The sequence below is a fragment of the Hippopotamus amphibius genome, chromosome 7, assembly GCF_030028045.1.
Source record: "Hippopotamus amphibius kiboko isolate mHipAmp2 chromosome 7, mHipAmp2.hap2, whole genome shotgun sequence".
Classification (NCBI taxonomy): Eukaryota; Metazoa; Chordata; class Mammalia; order Artiodactyla; family Hippopotamidae; genus Hippopotamus; species Hippopotamus amphibius.
This window is the reverse complement of record NC_080192.1, coordinates 14,799,405-14,825,436: the sequence shown is the minus strand read 5'-3', so window position 1 is coordinate 14,825,436 and position 26,032 is coordinate 14,799,405. Positions and strand designations below refer to the sequence as shown.

General features: G+C 46.1%; 1 protein-coding gene across 1 annotated transcript in view; it reads right to left on the bottom strand.

Annotated features, from left to right (window-relative positions):
• The window catches only part of SYN3 (synapsin III), a 442,694-nt gene that overhangs the window by 45,768 nt on the left and 370,894 nt on the right, over positions 1-26,032 (bottom strand). The window contains exon 8 of the mRNA XM_057741452.1: positions 21,372-21,434. Coding sequence (XP_057597435.1) covers positions 21,372-21,434 — 63 coding nt within the window. The remainder of the gene's footprint in view (positions 1-21,371; positions 21,435-26,032) is intronic.

Sequence of the window (26,032 nt, the reverse complement as noted above, 5' to 3'; positions counted from 1 at the left end):
GATGCTGAGTGGTGGCGGGGGGGTCCTGCCAGGGGATGGTTAGACTCCTTGTCTGTCTGGCTCCCTTGTGAAACATTGAGATATTAAAAGGCCATTGTAAACATTTTTCAAAAAGCAATAGAGAGATTTCTTTTGCGTGGGTTGGGATGTGACTCGTGGCAAGGGGTATTAGACACTTCACCAATGTTAAGGAAGTAAGAGCACTGTGCCAAGGTTTGGAAAAATTGAGGTGTTTTTCTTCTAATTAAAAAACTTAATTTTCATTTTGGGGTTGGATTGGTGAAGGCTTCTCTCCCAGGAGGATGTGCCTTGTAGTAAGGAAAGGGGGTGTAACAGGGTGGTGGGGGGAAGCTTTGGTGGGAGGAGAGAGGGCAGGGTGCTGAAAGCGCTGGCCTGGGTATGCAGCCTCAGTAACTCTGCAGTTATTCAGTGAAGGCCTCAGAACCTCAGAGTGTGAAGGGAGCTGAGAGGGCATCTGGTCAACCCTCTCACTTTGCAGATGAGGCAACTGACACATAGGGAGGGCAGATGACTTGCCCAGGGCTGCTCACAAATCAAGAACTCAGACTGTCTCCAAGTCTGCTGACTTCTCTCTACCAGTGCACCACAGTGTGGTGTACATGGCATTGGCGGTCCAAGGGGGTACGCAAATGAACATTTAACTTTTAACAGATATTTATTTCAATGTGTATTAGGAAAAACTATCTGGGCTGTAAAACTCATCATCTATGATTGTGATATAAAATGTCACTTAAAAATACATTTATTTAAGCAAAGAGAGAGGGAGTGTGTATGTGTGTGTGTGTATGTGTGTTGTTTTAAAAATGTTGGATAAATAACAGAATAGGTGATTTGTAAGTTTATTATAAATCATGACTACAGTCCACCCCATCTTTAGGGCTTATGGTTCTACAGGGTGAAGACTGGAGTGGCCCTTCTAGGTGGTCCCAGGATTTGGCATTTTCAGTCTGAGAAGTAGCAAAGCTCTGCTTCCTCATCCTCCAGCATTCCCTTTCCTTCACCTCATCCTCTCATTTGACTTTCTTTGCAATTTCTCCCTTCCCTTCCCTTTGTCTTCCTTCTGATCCCCAGTGCCCACAGTAACCAGCAGACAGTGAGAATAGCTGCCCTGGGCTGATCTGTAAGCTTTCCCCATTCTAGGATCTGGGATTTGCACAGGGCCCTGGGTTCTGGAGGCCAGAGTCTGGGGCCTTTTTCTCTTCCTGTCTCCAGGAAATTCCCAGCTTACCCCATCTATTTGCTTTCTTCCCAGATCTGCCTAAACTGTAACAAACAAACAAACAACAAACAAAAAACCCCAAACAATTCCACCTAAAATATTAATGATTGACAGTGGATAAATATGTCAGCAGCAGCCTCCTCCTGTAACCCCTAATCTAGGACAATGGTACATTACTAGGCCTTGGGATATCCCCGAATCATAACTGAAAGACAAAATCAGAAGACTGTGAAGCTACAGTGACACATCATTATCACCCAAAGTATCCAGTATCACAGCATCACACAGACTGCTGTCACTGCCCCAGCTCGCCTCTGTGCTCTGCCTGTTTGATCCCCCCCCCCCCCACCCCTCAGCCCCGGGCGACCGCTGATCTTTTCATTGTCTCCACAGCTTTCCCTTTTACATACATTTGGAATCATATAATATGTAGCATTTTCAGATTGGCTTCTCTCTAGTAACCTGCACTTACCTTTCCTCCATGTCTTTTCATGGTTTGAGAGCTCACGTCTTCTTAGCCCTGAGTAAAACTCCCCAGTTGTAAAACACGTACCACTCTGGTGGGAGGTGCTGACAGTGGAGGAGGCTGTGCAGTTGTGGGGGACGTGGGCATATGGGAAATCTCTTTACCTTCAGCTCCATTTGGCTGTGACTCTAAAAATACTCTAGAAAATAAATTCTACTTAGAAAAAAAAAAAAGACTATGAAGTGTGGCCATGTTTATGTGTGGGTTCTATGCTGGGGTTAAAATAAAATAAATGAAAGCTCTCATCTCCAAGTCATCTTAAGAGTCGTGATCATAGGGGACTGTCTATGAGACAATAATTTAATATGCATTGAGTGTCTTCTAGAATGAAAATCCTCATGAAGCAGGGATTTTGGTTTGGTCTCCACGGTATTCTCAGTGGCCAGAACACTGCCTGGCTCTAGTAGGGGCTCAGTTAATATTTGTTGAGAAATGAACAAAATAATCAGGCCCTATGCTAGGCAATGGGGCTCCAACCACAGTTTCTGCTCTCGAGGTCTGGCCCAGAACATTGACAAGCAGATGTAGAATGACAGAACAGTAAGATGGTGAGTAAGAGGCAGCTGGGCTAGGTCCAGAGCTGGCTCAAAGGAAGGTAGGAGCATAGAAGGTTTTAAAGGGGAGAAGCTGCTTCAGCTGGGTCTAGAAGGATGAGTCCCAAGTGGGAGACATCCTGAGGTAATGATCTGAGGTGTGTAAAGTGCAGGTAGGTTTGGGAAGGCTTAGTTCAAGGTGATGTCACCATGCCTGTCCCTGGGGTCACACTATGGCCATTTCTGACAACAAACCAGCCCCTAGACTTAAGGACGCCAGCTCCTCTGCTCTCCACCACATTCTAACTGCCCCTCCCTGGCTCCAGCCCAAGGTCTCAGGGCCTTGTATGCCACTGCAGGTGTCAGTTTTAGGGTGATGGCCTTCAAGGGGGATCTACCCAGAAACACCGACTACGCATGAGAGCTGGAAGCAGAGGTATCCTGGAGCTGGCTCATGCTGACTTATAAGAGGCAACTGTCGAATATTTAGAAATTTTGTGAGCCAGTTATTAAACCATTGTTAGCTTCAAGCTGTCCACAGTGGAAGGATTTACACCCTACAAATTGGCAAACACTACAAATGCGGGCACTTTTTTCCCCGTGGAGAGCCAGTTTGCCAGAACACCATTGGCTGGAAGACAGCTTATGCTGACTGTTTTTCAGTGTTCCATGGAAGGATTTGCAGTGTTGCAACAAAAATTGGATTATTGTTTTGTTAAAACAAAATATTTAAGAGCTTGATTTTTAAGCATCCAAAAAGCAGACTCAGATGTTTACGACACATTAACTTGGGCTTCCTGGGCAATCCTTTTTTTGTGCTGCCCCAGCGTAAGGCTTCTCCTTCTATCTTGGTTTATTTAGAGAATAACCTGAGATTGCAGAGCAAGTCAGTAAAACACTAGTGATTTTCTCAAAACCATGCTCTGCAAGGACACAGACTATAAAGGTAGGCTAGGTGCTGAGGCTGACACAAGACCAAGTTCATCAAAGGAGCCTCAGTGTTCTTCAGGTGAACTTGATGATAAATGTTGTTAATTAAAAATTTTAGAATGAAATGACAGCTAATACAATACTACTTTTATGTCTGTTATAATTTCAAGTTCTGTGTAGTATTTCATTGGTAAAGAGAGTTTCGATATCGCCCAGTCAACTTATGTTGCAGAAGAGGAATCTAAAGCCCCTCGAGAGGGACAGGTTTACTTTGTTTCTGGTGGTGCAGCTTCTGGAAAGGAAAGGGAAGGGAGAAAACCTGGAAGGAAGGAAGGAAGGAAGGAAGGAAGGAAGGAAGGAAGGAAGGAAGGAAGGAAGGAGGGAAGAGGACTTTCTGAAAGTTAGAACTCCTGGCTCCCCCATCCAATCCCCTTTCCTGTATGATGGAGGAATATGTCCAAATTTCATTAAAGATGTTCCTTGACTTACAATGGGGTTACGTCCTGATAAACCCATCCTAAGTTGAAAATATCATTGTCGAAAACGCATTGAATACACCTCACCCACCGAACATTATCACTCAGCCTAGCCAGCCTTACATGTGCTCACAACACTTACACTGGCCTACAGGGGGGCAGAATCATCTAACACAAAGCCTATTTTACAATCGTATTGAATAGCTCATGAAATTTATCGAATACTGTACGGAAAGTGAAAGAATGGGTGCCTGGGCACAGGATGGTTGTAAGTGTGTCTGTTGTTTACCCTTGTGGTCGCGTGCTGACATGGAGATGAGGCTCGATGCCACTGTCCAGCATCAGGAAAGAATATCACACCGCACGTCACTAGCCTGGGAAAAGATCAAAATTCAAAATTCCAAGTATGGTTTCTACTGAATGCATGTCACTTTGGCACTAACATAAAGTTAAAACGTTGTAAGTCGAACCATCCTAAGTCAGGGACTGTCTGTATTTCAGCAGGGAACAAAATCACCATAGTGGTGGGTGCCCAAGGTATCTGAACTCAACCCACGCACACTAGTGTTCATAAATGTGCACATGCAAGGCCGACATATCTTGGCCCTGCTGATCTCTCTGACCTCATTCCCTTTCATCTACCCCCTCACTCTCTCTTTCAGTTCCTAGCACTTGCCAAACTCAGTGCTGCCTCAGGGCCTTTGCACTCATTCCTTCTGCCAGCAAAGCTCTTGCCGCAGACAGTCTCGTAGCTTGTTCCTTATTGGCTTTGTTCCCTTGTTTTCTGTCCTCATCAGAGAGGCCTCTCCTGATCGAATCTAATCTAAAGCAGCTCTTCACTCCCCTATGGCATTTTATGACATCACCCAGCCATGTTCTTTCTCGAACTTATCATGGTCTCAAATTATCTTATATTTGTCCATACCCCCCACAAGAATATAAGCTCCATGAGAGCTGGGACTTGCCTGTCAGATTCACTACTATATCCTTTGCTCCTTGTACACAGTAGGTGTTTAGGATCTATTTTTTTGAATGAATGAATGAACAATAGATGCTGACCATGACCTCTGGGCACTCTTTTGACCTAAGGGAGTGGTTTTCAACCTGGACTCCATGGAGTCTTGAGGTACCTTGGAGAAGCTTGGGGGTTCCTTCTTTGTGGGCACAGACCCAGGCAAGGAGACCATTCGAGTGGAACTCCAGATCTCCTCCCTTCATCTGGAGCTGCTCCACAGGGATCTGGTTATATATACTGAGTGTTCTGATTGCTCATTAGACAGAGGGCTCAGAGACCAAAGAGCGAGGCCAGGTCATCGCTGGAAGTGTTGTGGATACCTGGGAGTCCGTGATGGGACACCCGTGGAGTAAGCATTGACACTGAGGGGTGGTGCAAGAAGAGCAGGGCCATGCAGACATATCATGGGGGTCTCCAGGTATGAGGAGAGGGTCTCTGGGAGAGTGGCAACCTGATTCTAAGTTTTCCTTCCAGCTGTCTCAGCTCCTTGCCCCTGAGACACTAACTAGTGATGGGCCGGCTGATGCTTTTTGCTGAGGCCACATGTGAGAAGCTGGCATTTTCGGACCATGACTTTAAACATAATGTTTGCTTCTGCACTCACCAAGAGAGCAACAGCCTTGCTCTCGGTGGCCTCATTAAATGGGATTCTATTTTCATAGCACTCACTTTTAGAACATTCCTATCTGCTGTTCCAAGCTCTTGGAGAGACAGCCCAAGAGGCTCTGCTGATAAAATGACTCTGGGCACGACAGAGATGGGGAGATGCTGAAATGAATAGCAGCTTTGTTTATTTGGCATTAGAACAGGCGAGAAGAGTTATATTTTTTAAAAAATAAATAAAGTTTCCCTTCTCTCCACAAGAAAAATACCTACTCCGGCTGCATAGCCAGCAACACAATTTCCCTCACAGAACAGAACAAATGTGAGTAGACTAAGATTAACTTTGGGACAAACATGAAAGAAATAAAATAATTATGGGGTGGGCATGGGGTAGGACTGGAGAATGGGTAAGATCAAGAGGCATTTGAGATGCTTAATTACAAAGCCAAAAAGCAAAAGGAGCAACAGCTGGAGTATGGTCTAGAGACATATATAAGGCATTTAAGCTTACACCTCTATATACATACATATATACTAAGTATATATACATCCCTATAGTCACGGGGCTTCTAAATATGACTGGTTCCCCTCCCTGCAGACTTGGCCTGTGCCAAGGAATTCCCATGGTGGAGAGAAGAGAGTAATAATTAATATTCCTGCCATTTTCTGAGCACTCACCATGCGCCCAGCTCTGTGAAGTGGCATCTACATAAATAACCGTTCTCATTCTCCTCACTTACTGAGCATCTCTGAGCTTCGGTTTTCCCCTCGATAAAATGGGAACAGTCAGATTATCTAACTCAGAGAGCTGCTGTGACAATTAAGTAAGACAGTGCATATAAAGCACGGAGTACAGGGCCCAGCAACTAATAGGTGCTCAATAAATGGACGGTAATTATTATTGCTGTTATTTTCCACCGGTATCTCCAACTCGAAATGTTAAAAACTGCACCCATTATCTTCCCCGCCGCGCCTAGCCTTCTTGAGCGCATACTTAAGTGAATGGAATCATATTCTCGGTGTCCTTCTCCTGCCTGGCATCCGGGCAGTTCCTAAATTCTTTCAATTCTGCTTCTCCCATATCTCTTAGCTGTATCCTTATTTGCCTTAGCTCCTGCCGAGGGGCAAACCTTTGTTTCTTCTCTGAACTGCTACAGTGTTTCCCTAATAGCTCCCAGGGATTCTAATCTCCTCCTCCTCACTCCCCGCTCCTCTCCTCTCCTGTCACACTGCTGTCAGGGTGCTTTTCCTACCTTGTAAATCCAACCATGCCCATCCATTGCTTAAACCCCACCAGAGGGTCTCTCTCTTACCTAGAAGATAAAGTCCATGTTGTAGAGGGCACCAGAAGGTGCATCTCTGATCTGGCCCTGACTCCTGCCCCATCTCACCTGCTCTTCCAGGTTTCCCTCCAGTCCAGAGCTCTGAATACTGGAGTCACATTAGCATTGCCTGGGGATGAAAAAGTGCCAGTGCCTGGGCTCTCCTCCAGCCAATCACTGCAAAGTCTGGGGGTTGGCCCCGGGTAGGAGGATAATTTCAAAGCTTCCTGGGTGCTTCTAACACCCTGCCAGGCTTGCGAAGCACTGTTCCCACTGCACCAGGCAGCTTGCGATGCTCTCTTGGGCTTTTATGCCTTTGTGTATGCAGGTCCCACTAACTGGAATGCTTTTCTCAGCTTTATCAACCTGCATTATGTCTCCCCATCCTCTGCGATGCAGCTGAAGTTTCAGTCGGGTGGAAGTCTTCCCTGGTCCCCCCCAAGGGTGCTCCTGCTCCCCCAGACGTTTCCCTCTGTCACGAGGTATTTGCTTGCACGGCCTCTATCACTATGAGAAAGGGAGCCCCTTGAAGGAGGGCCCATGTTTACTTGTTGCCTCATCATAGTCCCTGCACACACTTACGAGAGGTGATTTTTGGACAAATGAATAAATCAATGGAGGCTCCCCCTCCATCATAGTTTAGTTTTATCTGGACCCCCCCTCCTCCCCCATTCCCAGCCCTTGGCTTGTATTTCTGCTGCAGGGTTGACTTCATCCTGATCTGACTGTAGTCAGTTGTCTACATGATCTTCTTCCGCCACCTCTCCCCAACCCACCATCACTTTTCACTTCCAGCACGCACTCCTGCCCCAGGGCCTTTGTGCATGCTCTTTCCTCTGCTGTCATGCTCTCCCTCCATGTGTCCTCATGCCTCACTCTCTCCCTCCTTCACTTGCCACTTCACAGGAAGGCTTCCCTGATAACCATCCCCCAAATAGGCAGGGCTGTGTTACAATAAAACTTTATTAACAAAACCAGGCCTGGGGTGGTAGTCTGCCAAGCTCTGCACTAGACTGTACTCTAGTGTGAGCCCATGTCTTTTGTGTGTAAATTTCCTGCATTGGGAGCCATGTCTTTTTCATGTCTGGATCTTAACCAAGAGTCCTTCATCCCAGGGTCTAGCCCATTCCTTGCACATAACAAATGTTCATAAATATTTGCCAAGATATTCAATAAACATTTACTGAGTCCCTAACTCAGAACAGCTGGGTAACCAAATCCATTAATGTTGGTTGAATGAACACAACAGCTCTGGCCTCAAATTCTCAAAAGCCTTTGCCCCTCCTGCAATCCTTCTGAAGGCTGAGACCTAGAGTCCAAAGGATGTCCTCGCCCTGGCTGCCTGGGTCATGTGCTGCCAGGGGTCGAAGGGGTGGTGGGAAGCGATGGGAACAACGGAGGGTTTGATGGACTGTTTAGGGAACTGCCTAATTATCCTGCTTATCAGCTCGCTGGTTCCTTCCCTTTTCTCTTCCCCTTAATAAATCAAAACTCCTTCTGTTGTTATTGAGCTCTGGGTCACTGATTCCTTTGCCCGTGTGTTTATAGAGTTACGGTGTGACCGTGAGATTGAATGGAAGGGAAGGGAGGCACCTCACAAGTGTCAGCTCTGAAAGACAACACCTCAGCTTCCCAGGGCGCTGTGTATTGTGCAAGGCGAAGGAAAGGGCTTCCCGCTGTCCAGGGCACTGGCCGGGCTGGGAGGGGAGATGGAGTCAGTAGGTGTAGCTTGTTGTGTGCCCAGCAAATTTATGATCCAGCAGGGAAGGCTGACTGTCGGTTTTTGCGAGGCCCATGAGTTAAGAATAGTTTTTAAATGGCTGGGGAAAAAGAATCAAAAGAAGAGCCATATCCCATGACATGTGAAAACTATATGAAACTTTAATTTCAGTGTCCATAAAGTTATAGTGGAACGCGACCACACGCATTCATTTCCCTCTTGTCTGGGCTGTTTTTACACCACAGTGGTGGAGTCCAGTAGTTGCAACAGATCATCTGCCCTGAGAGGTTAAGATGTTTACCATCTGGCTCTGCACTGAAAAAGTTTGCTGACCCCTGACTAGCATGACTAGTGGACAGGGACTAGCACCACTGACATCACCTGGGAGCTTGTTAGAAATGCAGACTCCGAGGCAGGCCCCGCCCAGGCTTAGTGAATCAGAATCTGCATTTTGATGAGATCTTCAGTGATCTGTAAGCACTGGAAAGTATAGGGAGCATTTAGGCCCCAGAGGAAGTGAATCAACATCTCTTTAAGTATCCACAAATTTTGAAAGTGCTTTATCTCAGTCAGGCTGCAGGGCAACCCCTCACCATTAGGGAGATTTATCAGGGCTATTTTACACATGAGAAAACAAAGATTCCAAGTCAAGGGCTCACCCAAGGTTATCGAATAGACCTGGCAAGTGGCTAGCTGGGATTTGAACTCCCGGGGCTATTCCACAACCTGTGGCATTAACCGTTAGGTTGCATGGCTCCCTGTAAAGACCACACTGAGTCTAAAGTTGGAGGGCAGCCAACTGGTGCCCCAGGGTGTTCAGTGGACTACAGATGTGTTTTACTTGGCTTGTACAGTGTTTCAAAAGATTTAAAAATTAGTTTTCAATATGTTAAGATCAGGAGAATTCATATCAGAGACCCAGAGAACTGGCTTATGGAAGAATCAGATGATTGGGTCTGCACGGTTCCCCAGGGCTTTGTCCAGCTGGGACTGAGTGGTTTGTGGCTGCCCATGCAGGCTGGCCTGGCCTTTCGGGGTCATCACAGTCCCCACTGGGACTCTTGACTCATCATGGTAACGATCTTGACCCGGTGAGCATGAGTTCACATCCTCCGGGCGAGCAGAGCGACATGCGGGTCGCTGGGCATCTTGTTAAAGTGCAACATCTGATTCAGCAGGTCTGAGGATACGTTTGTGCTCTGCATTTTTAAGGAGCTCCCAGGTGACGCTGAGGCTGCTGGTCCTCTACAAAGTTCCCACTTTGAAGAGCAAGGCTGTCAAGGAGCTCCGGCCTGTCTGACCCGGGGCTACACGCACTTGGTTCATCACCCAGAGCATCCCAACAGGTGCTCTCGCCGCTGCTCCCTTATCCCTCAGGGAGCCTGGAAGTCCCGAGCTCTTCTCTTCAGCTGCTGGAAGCCTCCTCCACTGACCCACTCAATCCTCAGTACAACCATTTTCCACAAGTGTCATGATGTGGAAAAGCCTGAATAGCATTCACTGTCCCACATGGCCTCCTTGCATCGCATCTTCTGGCCTCACTACTGGAGGATGTGGTGTTGGTGTGAAGGTTTCTTGGGGCTGGGGGCCAGGAGTTGAGGTGAGAGAATAGGGTCTGCCAATAGTGTTCATCTGTCTGTGGGCTTAGTAAAGGATGCTGATGACTGTGTGTAAGACGTCTGCTCAGCCTGCCCCCAGACACACACACCCCAAAACATAATAAGCCCTCTGTTTACATCCTTCTCTGGCTTATTCCCACAGACAGCCCTGCTGCTGCCACCTGTCAGCAACAATGCCAGCTGCCTCCAAGTGGATTTATTTCCAAGCAGCCAGAGGTGTGTGGCTGGTCTCACTTGCAGGAAGCATGGTGGGAGGCTGCCCTGGGCCGCGGCTGCAGTGAGCAGGTGGCATCTGCTTGTTTCAGGACATCACTTCTACTGCCTGCTGATGGCGACAGTGGGCTGCGCCAGCACGTTCTGGCCGAGGAAGACCTCAGTGGACACACAGGCTGTGTTCCAGATCTGCTGGCAGAACTCTCTGGAGGCTTTCCTCCCTTGGCATGGGTGCCAGGACTAGTGGGAAGAGTATGCAGCCTTTCCAGCACACAACGTGCGACCCTGCGCCAAATCGTCTCACCACCTCAATCTCTGCTGGTCTCATCTGTTAAGTGGGTATCATGACAACCATACTGTCATCAAAAGACTGCTGGAGCCTGAGCAGACTGCCAGTGTGGATGTGTTTTGTAAATTGTACATGACTGTCGAATGCTGGGGGAAAGTAGGGAGCTGGTCATCAAATTGTGGGAAATTATACAGAGTGCCCCATCCTAAGAGGTGATGTGTGCTCCCTCCTCTTTCTGGGAGCCTCCTAAGGGATGACTTCTCTGGCCTTTCTTGCATACTATGCCAGCATGGGTCAACAGACATTGCCAGGAAAGGACAGAAAGGAAAAGGAAGTCCTACTGCTTCTCAATGTTTGTCAGCTCAAAAATATTCTGTTTTCCATGGAGGAGTGGTACGGTCAGTGCACACAAGAGCAGGTAATTTATTCTTTCCACATGAATCTGTTCCTGTGTCTCTGTCCCTCTTGACAAAATAGGGCCTGTAACTGGTTGGGGTGTATGCTGTTTTTAGAACACAGTGCCCGTGGTGATAGTCTTCTTTTTCTTCTTCTCATTCTCTTGTATAAGTGCTCTTATTCTTGGCTTCAGGCCTGGGGTGAGATCAGTCCAGCAGACAAGAGCAGTTCATATGCAAAGGTCAGGGCAGGTCTCCAAGGTACCGACATGTTTCTTGGGTGGACCCTTGTGAAATTCTTTGTAAATCAACTCTCTAATTAAGTTGGCTGGTTGCCTTATGACAGGAAGAGATGATTCCACCAGGGCGTTCCTGAGGGTCCCGGGCAGCAGGAAGAAAAGGGCTGAAGGACCTGACAACCTCAGTTCAAATCCTGCTTCCGTCACTTATCTGTGACTTGAAACAAAACAACTCCTGGAACCTCTGCAAAGTTGGGATCAGAAATAGCTCTCAGGGCACCTCTGAGGGTTAGAGGAGATGTGGAAGGCACTTATGCTGCTGCGCCAGCTGGTGTACCTTACTCATCCCCTCTGATCTGCTTTGAGTTACCCCAGAGAAGGCAAGGCATTTGCTCCAGGTCACAATGCTAGCAGATGGCAGAGCCCAGATCAGAGCCTAGCGAGGTCTATGTCTGAAGCCCACACTCTTCTTTGCTTGCCTCTCCACCTCACATTCACGTGGTGCTTCATACTTCTTGAATGCACTTCTACTCAGTAGCTCTTCCAAGTGATTGGTGAGGAAAACTGTGTATATTTGACACCCTGAACTCATGTGCTTAAATGACTTGCCCAGGTGGATACTGTGGGCCCCATGGAGCACGAGGCTGGCAGGAGGACCCAGGTTTCCTGAACCCAGGCCAACCAAGGATGGAACAAAGATGTGGGGACTGGCAGAGTGCATGTCACCAGTAGAGAGCTCAGCCTTAAACCCTCACAAGCAAAACACGTTGATGATCCAGGTGATGTCATCTTCAACATGACAAATGTCCGACTGCACAGAGTCATGAAATGACTGTTTTAGTTTGCTTTCCTTTGTGCTTAGAATTGTGGCATTTTGGCATCCAGAGGAAGAAAGAGACCCTTAGGATTCTTTACAGAATATGTGTGTGTGTGTGTGTGTGCGCGCGCGCGTGTGTGTGTGTGTGTGATATACACCTAGGTACACACACACACACACAGAGTCGACTCTCATTATTCACTGTGGTTACGTTCTGTAACATTGCAGCAAACACTGAATTAGTGAATCCTGAACCACTGCTCCTAGGGGAATACAGGCTTTAGTTCCTGCGAGACTCTGGTCACATTTCCATCACCTCGTCAATATACAACCTCGTGATGTGTGGTTCCTTTTAAAGACGACTTATTTAATACATATGGTTGATTCATTAACATTAAACTCATAGCCAACAGTACTATAGCTCATACCTGAATGAAGCTCACCTAACACGTGTATTTTTTTCCATAAGAAACATCACAGCCTGCTCGGGGTTAGGAACACCAGACGGCACTTCAGCCCTATGCTTTGGAGCCATCTAAAACAATGAAATAACCAACAAAAAGGACAAAAATGCAAAAGTGTGGCACTAAATACACCGAGGAGAGGACACTTGTTTACAAGCTGAAACAAGAAGACAAGAGTGTCTCCTAGTCGACCTCAGTTGGGAAGGAACATGCAAATTATTCACCGCTCTGCACGTGTCTGTGAATGACCATGGAAACGCTGTGAGAATTGATTTGGGGGTGACTGAAACACTTTTTAGTGAGTAGGTGAATTCATAAATACGGAATCCACGAATAAGGAGGATTGACAGCATTTACTGTGCTTATAGAGAGGGCGACCTCACGCCAGGGGCTCTGAGAAGCAGAGCACAGTGTTTACAATTTTCACTGAGGTGTGAAGGGTGGACGGAACCCCCTTAAGGGGCATTTTGCTCAAGGGAAGCAGAGAGTAAGGAGCAGTGGTCATCAAGGAGGAGAGGGGACTTGATGGGTGGTGGAGTTGAGAGGGAGGGCGGTGGAGGGAGGGTGGCTCCCTCTCCCTTCTCCACCTTCACAGTGTGGCGGGGCCTTGAACACTCCTTCCCAGGAACACCTTGCGGGCTGGAGCCTCTCCCCTGCTCTCACTTGACTTGGCTTCTGCTGACATGAAGCAGAGTGACGTTCCTCCCTGGTGGTCTCCCAGGTGCTGGGGAGCGCTTGATTTCTTAACCATTCCCCTGGGTTCCACTCCCCCATTGGTTCATTTTCTAGTCCTTTCTCACCATTACCGTGTTATCTGACCACCTACTCCCACTTTAAAAAGCGGACTGTGCCGGGACGTCTCACTGAGTGAGTCAGCCCGAGGAAGAGAGCAGAGTCAGGTCGCTGGGAGCTGATGACAGCAGAGGCCCTGGCCAAGCGGGGGTGTGCAAGACACCGGGGCTGCTGGAAACCGTGCATTTAGGAGCTGCCACCTCAACCCCCCAGAGGAGACAGGCTGTCTGCCAGGGCGCCTCACCCTTGTCCCTCATCACTCCAGGACCCTCTCAGTAGAACAACAAACCCTGGGCAAGGGGGAGTGTTAGGATACCTGCATCTGGGCTTATTAACCTATGACCATGGCAGTGACAGTTACCTCTCTGAGCTTAGGTGCCAGAGCCAGACTGCCCAGGGCTGAACCCCAATCCACCCCTTACTCCCTGTGCCTCAGTTTCCTCATCTGTAAAGTGGGGATACCCATAGTATCTTCCTCATAGGGTGGTTATGAGGATAGCAGTCCATGAGTAATTTATAAAGCACTTAGAACAGTGCCTGCACAGAGTAAACTCCATAGAGCATTAGCTTTTATTATTATTCTGGCTATTATTATTACTACTATTCTTATCTCTAAATTATGGAATGGGGTCGAATAATCTCACAGGACTTTCTTTCCCTTCCTGTTCTGTTACTGGGGATGCTTCTTCACTGTGTGGCCTTGGGCAAGGCCCTTCTCTTCTCTGGGGCCTCAGATTCTTATCTTTTAAGTGGGATGCTGGGACTTAAGCTCTGAAAGTCAGTGAATTTATGAAATAAGGAGAAGGTGATGCCCAGGGTGGGGTTTGCTTGTTATCCCAGCCTCTCCTGGGGATGCTGGAAGCTCATTTTCCTTACTTTAAGACTTTACCCAGAATTTAATTCTCCTCCCCTTTCTGTCTATTATGAGCAGCTGCTCATCTCATCTTAGTTGAGAGAAGTAGTTAAGTAATCAGAATAACAGTTTATATTTGTAGTGAGTTTTTAAAGCTCCCATTCACTAAATGTCGACCAGGCACCTTCCTGAGCCAGGGCTGATTGAGTCTATCATCATTACAACTCCAGGAGGGAGATTATTGTCCCCATATTAGAGAAGAAGAAACTGAGGCACAGAGAGGTTAAGCAACTTGCCCAAGGACACACAGTTAGTAAATGGTAAATCCAGATTCAAACCAGAAATCCCCTTTTCAGATTCTACAAACTCTACCCCCATACTATACTGGCAGTTGCCCTTGAACTTGACTTCTATGATAATAACAGATATGCCTTTCCTTTCAATAGACCACTCATAGTATTACTCAAAACCACAGATTCTCATCACTGGAAGATACTGTAGCAGTCATCTTTAGGGTATGTTTAACTCTGGGAGGGTCATGGGCCCCTGTGAAAAGATGAAAGAAGCTATGGATCTTTTCCCCCAAAAAACATTCATATCACATCCACACATAAACATGCAGATGCATTTCAGTTTCTTGGGGTTCAAACATCTCAGGCTGAGAACTTCACATAATGCATAAATTCTCTGGAAACTCCAGTTAAGTATACATCTCTGCTCCAATTTTGCATTGATGAGAACTTCCTACCCAAATGGGCTCTTCATTCCATTAATGTTCACCTCTGATTGTTAGAAAGTTGCTCTTTCAACACAACTGACTGTGCGTTTCCCCCTACTTTGGTCCAATTTTTGGCTGCTACATGTTATATAGAAGCAGTCCAGCCTAACTAGCTAGGACAATTCTCCATGTTTCTGGGGATGCTGGCCCCACTGTCTTTAGCCCTTCCAGCCTGGATGCCTCTGCCCTCCCAATGCTCAGTTGATTTTCCCCTGGACACACTCATGTGTCAATGGCTCTCTTAAACATCCCAAACTGGTTGACAGTGCAGAACCGAATACAGTGCTCTAGCCATGGAGGAGTCAGTGCAGTGCGGGACTCTCATTTTATTTCGGAAATCAGATCTCCATTAATAAGTGTTAAATAAGCTTTAAAAAACCTTATTTTATTTTGAAATATAACACACATATGGAGAATTGACCAGTATAAAAATGACGGTTCAATGAGCTATCAATCCCAAAGCAAACATCCACATACCCACCACCCAAGTCAAGAACGAGAACTTGGATCACTCCTGCTGCATCACAATGACTATGCCTCCCCCCTCACAAAGGTAATTTCTGTTCTTTTATGGTAGTAATTTTCTTGGTTTTCTTAAAAGTTTTATCACCTTAATACGAATCCCACTTAATACTATAGTTTAGTGTCTCTGGTTTTAAATTTTCTATAAGTAGAGCCATATAAATAGACATTTTTTTGTGTCTGACATTTCATTCAATGATGTATTTGTGAGATTCACGCATGCTGCTGTGTATAGCTGTAGCTCATTCCTTTTCACTGCTGGACATTTTCCATTTGTCTGAATATACTGAGATTTATTCACCTATTCTATTTCTAATGGACACATGGACCGTGTCCAAATTTTGGTATAACTATGAACAAGCTGCTATAGACACTGGTACACACAGGCATGCATTTAGGTTGGGTATAGCTAAAAAAAGAACTTCTGTGTAACTTCAGCTCAGTAGATAATAACAATCTGTATTCCAAAGCAGTTGTATCAATTGACATGTTCACTAGGTCTGTGATTGTGTTCCAAATGTTCCATGTCCTTGCCAACACTTAATGTTATTTATCTTTTTAGCTTGAATTATTCTAGTGGTTATACAGTGGCATCTCGTCATGGCTGTCATTTGTGTTTCCCTAGTGATGAATGAGGTTGAGCCCATTTTCACCTATTTATTAGGTGTTTATGGATTAGAGCTTTTGGCAACCCCTTACTCATCTGACTCATACTGAACTTGTAGCCAAATGAAACCAGTCACTGATGGAGGGTGCTATTTAGTCATATCTCCCCTTGACTTCAACTGGATTTTGGGCTCCCAGAGCGGGTCCAAACATTCTTAAGAATAATGACAGCTAATATTGAGTGCCTGCTGTGTTCCAGGCACTGAACTATGTGTTTGACATGCATAATGTCTCTTAATCTTCACAACCAGCATATTAGGTTGATACTATTATTATCCTCCTTTTACATAAGATGAAACGAGGGTGGGGGAGGGTAAGTAACTTAACCTAAGTTCTCACAACTAACATGCAGATTCAAATCAACACGTTTAGCCACTATAACAAATTGCCTCCCAAAGACGGAAACGTGACCACAATTAAAAAAAAAACTTTGAAAATGGTTAAAAAGTGAATAATAAAATGGACATGTAATTGTCAAATGGAGAAAAATCATTGCAAAGTATGATAAAGGATGAATATTCTTAATGTGTGAAGGGTTTGTACAAATTAATGAAAGGACACACACCGCAATTAAAAAATGGTCAAAAGTTTCTTGGGTCAGGTAAATCTGGAAAATTCTGCCCAAGTTTTTATGTTCTTGTATCCCTAGGAGATATATGAGCAAATTTACAACTCTGAGAAGTTCTGCGCTAAAAACTTACTTGAACATGGAATTTTCGTATTTGACTAAAAGAGTCTTTAGCATCCTAATTATAATCCTTTGGAAAAGACTTTGAAATATGTTGAACTCGATAATAACCACTGCTTCCTCTGGTTTCTAATCTGGTAAAACTTTCAACAAAGGAAATGCAATTAGTTTTGTCCAGGGTGTTTCAATCTTGATGCTATTGACATTCTGGGCTGGATAATTCTTTGTTGTAGGGGCCGTCTTAGGCATTTTGGGGCGTGCTGCAGCATCCTTGGCTCCTGCAGGGTAGATGCCAGATGTCACCAGCACCTCCCCCACTCCCAGCTGTGACAACCAAAACTGCCTCCGGACAGGACCAAACGCCCTTGGGGGAAGAATACCCTCCCCCACCCTTAAGAACCATTGGCCTAGCCTCACTGGTTTCTTAAGAACTCCCAGTGTGCCCCATGATTACTCCCAACTATCTAAGTGCTCCCCAAACTGTACAGCATTCCACTATACTTTGATTTCTGTGCCTTGTGACATCCACTATTCTTTGTTTTCATATAAGAGGGTATTGGTTCATCTCTTGTCTTCAAGTCTTCCTTGTTCGTTTGCATTCCTTAAATCTCCAGGCACACCAAACCATATAGTTTCCCTGACGTGGAACTTCTTTCCATCCCTTAGGTGGAATTAAGCTCCTTCCCTCAATCGCCACACTCCCCAGCACATATTATACTTATTTACTTATGTGATTGTCTCCTCAGTTTCTTTCTTTCTTTCTTTTTTATTATTTATTTTTTGGCTGTGTTGGTCTTAGTTGTGGCATGCGGGATCTTTCGTTGTGGCGCGTGGGCTCTTTGTTGCAGTGTGCGGGCTTCTCTCTAGCTGTGGTGTGCGGGTTTTTTCTTCTCTAGTTGTGGTGTGCAGGCTCCAGGGCATGTGGGCTCTGTAGTTGTGGAGCGCGGGTTCCAGAGCACATGGGCTCTATAGTTGGTGGCACACACGCTCTCTAGTTGAGGCGTGAGAGCTCTGTAGTTGTGGCATGGGGGCTTAGTTGCCCCGCGGCATGTGGGGGCAACTTAGTTCGCTGACCAGGGATTGAACCTGCATCCCCTGCATAGGATAGTGGATTCTTTACCACTGGACCAGCAGGGAAGTCCCCTCTCCTCAGTTTCTTGAGAGCAAGGACTTGGTCCTATTCATCCTCTGATTCTCAACACAGAGTAGGTACCAATTAATATGTATGAACAAAGGGGCAAAATATACTGAGGAGGGTCAGGAATTTCAATCATGGGATCCTGGGTGGATTTCCAGTAAGAGTGAGTTAACTGACAGCCTCTTTACCAGTTTCCTCCTAGAAAGTTCTCCTTGCTTCTCTCCAGGCAGACACCCTTCCTTCTGGAGAGAAGATGGAAGTACTGTAGACGGTACCATTGTTTTTCTCCCCCTCAGCCATGAATATGACACCATCTCTCAGTTGACATGTCCAGGCTGTTCCTGATACTTTTCTCATTCCAGACAGGAGAAAAGCCCTTTTCCCCTGATCTCAGCATTTGTGCAAACCTCAGTTTATTCCAGCTGGTGACACTTTTTATCCTTGGAGATGTGTCCTCCTTTCCATGTTTTGGGAGTTCCTTTTAGGCCTGAGTTTCTCAAAGGCATCCCCTCCCCCGACACTGCGTCAGTCTCTTTAAGCATTTCCTTCTTTTTATTTCCTGTCTGGGATTATTTTAAGCTTTAGAAACGGAATTTAATTCTTGGGAACCCTCTAACTCTACCAAAGCTGTCCAAGATGGTGACAGTAGGCGGAAAGAAAGGGTCAGGTTTGAGAAACATTAATAAAGGTCAAGCGACAAGACTTGATGACCATTTGGACATGGGGGAGGGGAGATGACTCCCAGATTTCTGTTTCAAGACAATGGAGGGACTGGTGGTTCCTATTGTAGACACGGTCCCAGGAAGAGGAGGAAGATAAAGATGAGGAAGGAGAGTGGGCTGTCTGAAAGTGAAATGGGCATGGTCTGGGACGTTTAGAGTCTGAGGTTTCCAAGGGGGCCGCAGTGCAGATGCAGAGGAGATAACTGGATAAAAGAGCCTGATGCTCCGCATAGGAAATGTGATTGAGGGGATGCTGGCGGGTAGATGGGAGCTGAAGCTGAGAGAGCACATGAGAGCTCAGATAGTGTGTGCTGATGGAATCAACACAGCTAACGGTGGAGCAGGAAGGGAAGCACTTGAAGCAGACTGTGAAGGAGGGGTCAGAGAGAAAGCAGAGAGCCAGGAGAGGGGCACGAGTTCCAGGACAGAAAGGATGGTCAGCAGATCTAAATGATGTAGAAAGGTAAATTCAGATATGGATGGAAAAGTGACAGCTAAATCAGCAACAGAGGGTCACTGAGGACCACGGGGAGGTAGCCTCAGAAGTGGAGGGAGTGGTAGCTAGATGATAGGGGATGGAGGAGGGGTTGGGAGAACAGGCAGTGGGGAACAGACTTAGGGTGGCTTCTGAAGAGGGAGTTAGTCATTTATCCATTCGACCAACAAACTGAGGGGCTAGGGTGCACCAGGGGCCATTCTGAGCCACGGGTACAGTAGTGGGGAAACAGGTATCTCTGCCCTCACAACGTGTATTTTTTAGGGAGGGGTAGTATGGCAGGAGGATTTTTTTTTAATTTATTTTTTTTCTTCCAGTTTTATTGAGATATACTTGGCAAGGATTCATTTTAAAGGTGGTTATAAGAAGTATCATCATTTGTACAAACTATTACATTTAGAATGGATAAACAACAAGGTCCTACTGTAGAGCACAGGGAACTATATTCAATACCCTGTGATAAACCATATGGAAAAAAGTATAGAGAAAGAATGTATATATTCTTTGCTGTACACTGTCACTCTACTGTATAGCTGAGATTGGCACAACATTGTAAATCAACTGTACTTCAATAAAAAAAAAGTATCATCATTTGTCAGATGAAGAGGCCAAGAAAAGTTAGATGGCAACTTGCTCCAGTTCACACAAAGGTCAGAGCTGAGGTCACGCCCTGACCTGTCTGATCCTTTCCATCCTTTGCTGCTTGAAGAGGCTGGAGTTTAGGTGGGAGGAGGTGATGCAGAAGGCATGATGGGGTGGGAAGAATGAAGGTGCAGGATGCCGGGTTATCCATGGCTGGGCTGGGCCTACACAAAGCAAGGGTTCTAATGGCTCCTCCTGCACTTTATTTAGGACACCCATGCTGGGCCTTGGGCCTGGGCTCAGGTCCCTCCTAAGGGAATGGCAGGCACTGAGATCCACATGTTCTCACATGGTTCTATTTGAGACAGAAGCTTGAGAGGTGGCCTGTGGCAGCCCCCCACACTTCCCCATCCCTACCCCCCTTATTTAGGACTAAATCTCCAGAAGCCCAAGCACTGATCAGTATCCCTCCATGAGATATATAGAGATGCCAGAAAGAGACGGGGTCTTTCTTCCCCAGGGACAGTGAGCTTAGGGACCAGAGTGGGCCACCCATAGCCATCTATCTCGACTATCTGAAAAAAAACACCAAGTAGAGATAAACAGAGCCAAGAACTCTGATATCATTTGAGCTGCTGGATCCAGCTCTGCCTGATCTATCAGAAAATATTCCAGACTTCCTGATGCTTGAACCAACAAATTCCCTTTTGCCCTCTAATTTGAACTGCATTTCTACACTTGCAACTGCAAAAATCTGACCAGTTCAGTTTGTCATAATATGTTGGAACAAAGCAGGACCCTACAAGGCCTTCCTGGAGGGACAGACCCTTCCCCTACATGCTCTGCCGTACCTCCTCTCTGGAGTACTTACATAATAGTATCAGCTGCACACTTCCTGAGTTGTTTTACAGATGCTAAACCACCACCAAATAGAAGAAATTAATTACTTGATCACAAGCACCCAGACCTACTGGTGCCTAAGAATTGATCATGTTAACTGCCCTGTTACCTCATCATCAACCAATAAGAGAATTGCCCGAGAGCTGATCACGCACACTGTGACCTCCTTCCTCAACTGGCCTTTAAAAACGCTTTGCTGAAACTCTTCTGGGGGAGTTCAGGGTTTTAGAGCAGAGCATGAGCCACTCATTCTCCTTGTTTTGGCGCCTTTACAATAAACGCTGCACTTTCCTTCACCATAACCCGGTGTCAGTGGATTGGCTTTACTGCGTGTGGGCGAGCGGACCCAAGTTCGGTTCGGTAACAACATCAGCTGTGACTGTGTAAAAGATGTTATTTACTTTCGTGGAAACTGACTGATGCCAGGGGCTTCCTCCACGGAGCTATGTGCATTTGCCACCTCCTGGGTGCTACGCTGCAGGTGATAAAGAGATGAGTAAGACGCGAGCCTACGTGTAGCTGTGGAGATGATAACAGGAACAGAAGAACCACCATCTACAAAATCTTTACGTCTACTTCTCTGAATCCACAATGTCAGGAACCAATTAGCCAGGTAGGGTTCGGCAAGTATGGACTGAGCTGGAGAGATGTTTCATGGGAGCTCAGAGAAAGGTGGGTTGGGGAGGAGAGGGAGTGAATTTTGGGTTCCTCTAATGCTCTGCTCTGGGAGGCTGGGCTAAGGTGGGGGTGGTGGGGGACACAGGGAGAGGAGAACAGGTACTCTGTGGAAGCTGTGTGAGTATTACCATAAGCGTAAGAGCTGCTTCTCATACCTTTCCCATTCCGGCATGGGCGTGTCCCAGCTTGACCACCACAGGGAAGTGTGGGGCTGTGAGCTGAAAGAGACAAGAGGAAATCACTCATTAGCATCCCAGAGCATCACCACCGAGACTTTGGGCACCGCCTGTTCCTTAGAAAGATCTGGTCATCTGATATCACCAGGAATCCCCAAAGGAATGCTTGGACAGATGGTCATCCCTCTGTGGCTCAAACACCCTAAATGCCAGTGCTTTCAGCTTCCAAAGGAAGCCCTGGGCTCTCAAAACCAGCCTGCCTGGGGCATCCACCAACCTGGGGAGACAGTAGAGCAGAGCAAACTGACTGGCTTCAGATGCTGGCTTTACCACTTGCACAACCTCAGATAAGCTACCACGTGGATCTGCACTTCAGGGTCTTCATCTGTAAAATGGGGATGATGAGTGTCTACCCCACAGGGCTGCTACGAGGATTAAACGAGTTATTCCACATGAAGGCTTTACACTGTAAACCCTCAATGAACGGCAGCTTAAATAGTCCTCTCTTGGTTCTGCCTTACGTTGTTCCCAACAACAACCTTCAGTTATCTGGAAACTCTCATTCCCTCCCCCAAGCTCTCGCCAGGCCGCCCCGCGAGTTTTCTTAATGACAGTGGTCATGCCACGGCAGCACGAGCATGGGTGGCACCGTGTGAGCGCTGTGCTGAGCGACAACCCTGGACCAGCTCCTTCAGAGAGCGACTACCCTGGACCAGCTCCTTCAGAGAGTGACTACCCTGGACCAGCTCCTTCAGAGAGTGACTACCCTGGATCAGCTCCTTCAGAGAGCGACAGGGCAGCAGCCTGGTCTGGTTGGTTCCCTGTTGCATCCTCAGCAATTAGGACACTGCCCGACCCAGGGGAGGTGCTCCATAGGGAACCTGTGCCTCCACCAGTCCTCTGAGCAAGACCTGCAAGGCACGCACGCCTCTCCCTGTGATACAGAGGAGGAGAGGGGTTCAAGCAGGTGCTCACCCGTGCCCGCGCCCACTCAGCTAGGAGGGGAGGGGACCAGGCTTGCACCTAGGCTATGCATTTCCTCCTCATGCTCTTCACATGTTGTTTGAGATGGGTTTGCTTGGTGTCTGGAAGTATATTTGGAGTTGCTTGAGGACAAAGGTTATGCCTTCTCGTTATTTAGTAATAACACCACTCCCCTGACTTGGATCAGCCCCAGCCAGGGGTGACCATGTCCCACTCTCTATGCTGTGCAGTTATCTGTCCTGGTGCCTGTCACTCTGTCCTGGATTGTCTCCCGACACTCTGGACGCTTTGAGAGGAGGAACCCAGCTCTTCCCTCTTGGTGTCCAACACCCAGTCTGACATGTAGGAGCAGCTGTCACTGCTGCAGAAGGGTCTGATGTGGGTCACAACGCCATTGGACACACCTCATCTCATTTTACCCCACAATGGTCCCATGAGACAAGCAGGGAAGGCATTCTCGTTACCATTTCACAGGAAGAACATTGAGACTCAAGGCAGCTGCTGGGAAGGGGTGGAGCTGGCTCTTGAACTTGGGTCTGTCAGACTCCAAGCTTGACGTGAATGATTTCCTCATTCACAAGGGCTTCCTGCAGGAGATGCTGAATAAAAAATTTCCTCCCTGATTTCAGGCTAAATTTTATTATATCCTGGTGTCTAGAGTTAACAAATGCATCTTTTTAAAAAAAGGCATTATTCATTTTTGATTCCAAAAGCAATTTGTACTCACTATAAAAAGTTTGGAAAAGTATAACACAGTTCTATGCTGTTACGTACAAAGAAGACAATAAAAATCACCCTCAAACTTTGAGCAGTTTTGATATATTATCTAATGGTCCTCTTTATTGTTGTTTTTATTAATCTAAATTTTTTCTTTTGATTTGCTCTGTTCTTATAAAATTGGGAGTATAGTGCACACCCAATCTTGCTTGTTGCCCTTTCCACCTAATGTTATAAGCTGTAAGCAATTCCTGGCCGTGATGTTTCACATATGAAAGGAGACTTAAAGGGCGGTACTGTGAACATCATCTAGTTTAAGAAATAAGCCATTGTCCAAACAGTTGAAGCCCACGATGTACTTCTTTCTTATTAAATTTCCTTGTATTTATCCATATTTTAATTCTTACATATGATTCCCAGGCAATATACATTATACATTTTAAACTTTATATAAGTGGCATCAGAAGAATCTATTCTTTTTTTTTTTTTAATCTTTATTGGAGTACAATTGCTCCACAGTATTGTGTCAGTTTCCTCTGTAGAACAAAGCGAAAGAGCCACATGTACACATATAACCCCATATCCCCTCCCTCCTGAGCCTCCCCCCCAACCCCCCCATTCCACCCCTCCAAGTTTTCACAAAGCATCAAGCTGGTCTCCCTGTGCTCTGTAGTAGCTTCCCACTAGCCATCTATTTTACATTTGGTAGTGTGTGTATGTCGATGCTACTCTCTCACTACATCCCAGCTTCCCCTCCCCCCGGTGTCCTTAAGTCCATTCTCTACGCCTGCATCTCTATTCCTACCCTGTCACTAGGTTCATCAGTACCATTTTTCTAGATTCTGTAAATATGTGTTAGCATACGGTATTTGTTTTTCTCTTTCTGGCTTACTTCACTCTGTATGACAGACACACCTCACTACGAATAGCTCAATTTCATCCCTTTTTATGGCTAATATTTCATTGTACATATGTACCACATAGAAGAATCTATTCTTATTGGAAGATTGGGATTGACATATATACACTATTGATACCCTATGTATAAAATAGATAACTAATGAGAACCTACTGTACAGCAAGGGAATTCTACTCAATGCTCTGTGTTGACCTAAATGGGGAGGAAATTCAAAAAAGAGGGGATATATATATACATATAGCTGATTCGCTTTGCTGTACAGTATAAACTAACACAACATTTTAAAGCAACTATACTCCAATAAAAATGAAAAAAAAAAAGAATCTATTCTTGTACAACGTTTGAGTACATTATGTTTGTGAGATTCGTGTCTGTTGATATGTATAGCTCAGATTCATGTTTACTGCAAAATATTCCACTTTATTGAACACACTGCCATTTGTTCATTTCCTGCTGATGAACATTTAGGTGATTTCTGTTTCTTCCAATTACAAACAATACTAATAGAGGAGTTTCTCCAGGGAACATCCACGGGAACAGAATTGCTGGGGTCAGGCAATGCTCGTCTCAGCTTTGCTAGATGTTGTCAAATTGCCCTCCTAAGTGGTTATATCCACTTATGTTGGGTATACGCTCTCATGGACAGAGGAAAAGAGATCCCAACACTTCAGGCTGAAAGACTTAAATTTTACCAAGCTAAGGGACGTGAAGTGAAATGAATGGGTGCATTTTCACCAAGTGGCTGTTGTTCCCCAGCAGAATCATCACATCCAGCCATTCACCCACAGACCCTAGATATCACCCCTACCCCTGCAGCAGTCCAAGAATGGCCTAGGTCACTACTGGGGCTTCATCTCCATCTCACTTTAAGGTGGAGCTTGAGGTGAGGGGAAATGTTGTCCTCTCTCTTTCTCTCCATCCCAGCCTGATCATTTCCCCACACACTGACAGGTACTGGAAAGGACTGGATGTCAGAGTTAAACTTACTTTCTGTTTGACCTTGGACTAGATATTTAACCTCTCTGAACCTTAGTGCTCTAATCTGCAAAATGGGGACAATACTGCCCAACTCACAGGATAGTTGGGGGAAGAAGAAATGATATGAAGAATGTAAAACTTGGCAGCAAGTGGAGGGTCAAAATCAAAGTGTGAAGGAGAATTGAGGGGAGGAAGGAGATAACTCTTGCTTTGTGGGCCAAGGAGAGAGATAAAGGAAGGCTGGAGGATGGAGGAAGGGGAACAGAGGCTCCCGCTTGGCAGTATCTGATTAACAGCACGGGAGGGAGTGAAATGAAGTCCAATGAGGGAAAATCAGGGAGCTACACCAGAGAGAGTCATCCGAGGTGATTAAAGGTTGGCAATTTTAATCTGTAAGAAGCTCAACAATCATCTTGCCTATCCCCCACGTTACCATATTGTGGCAGGTAGAATTTCTAGGACTGCTCCCCAAGATGCCCCACCTTAGTCTCTGGAACCTGTGAATGTGATGAAATTGTCATATAATGTCATACAATGATTGTTCTATTATATGCACAGATTACCTTAAAATAGGGAGATTATCTTCATCAAATCACATGAGCCCTTAAAAGTGGAGAACTTTCTCAGGCTGGTGGCAGAAGAGGAAAGCAGAGAGATTCAAAGCATGAGAAAAACTCAATGTATCATTCCTGCTCCAGGAGCTGAAGACAGCCCCTGGCTGATAGCCAGCAAGGAACTGGGGACCTCAGACCTATAGCTGCAAAGAATTGAATTATGCCAATAACAAGAATGAACTTGGGAGAGAACCGTGAACTCCCAAGGAGAATGCAGCATGCCAGAACCTTGATTTCAGCGGGATGAGACCCTAAGCAGAGAACCTTGTCACGCCATCCCAGATGTCTGATATACATAACCGTGAGATAACAGAGAGGTGTTCTTTTAAGTGCTAAATTTGTTAAAGCAGCAATAGGAAACTAATGCATGTGTCCTTCTAGATACTGAAGCTCAAAGAGTGAAGCGATTGTTTTCATGCCATACAATA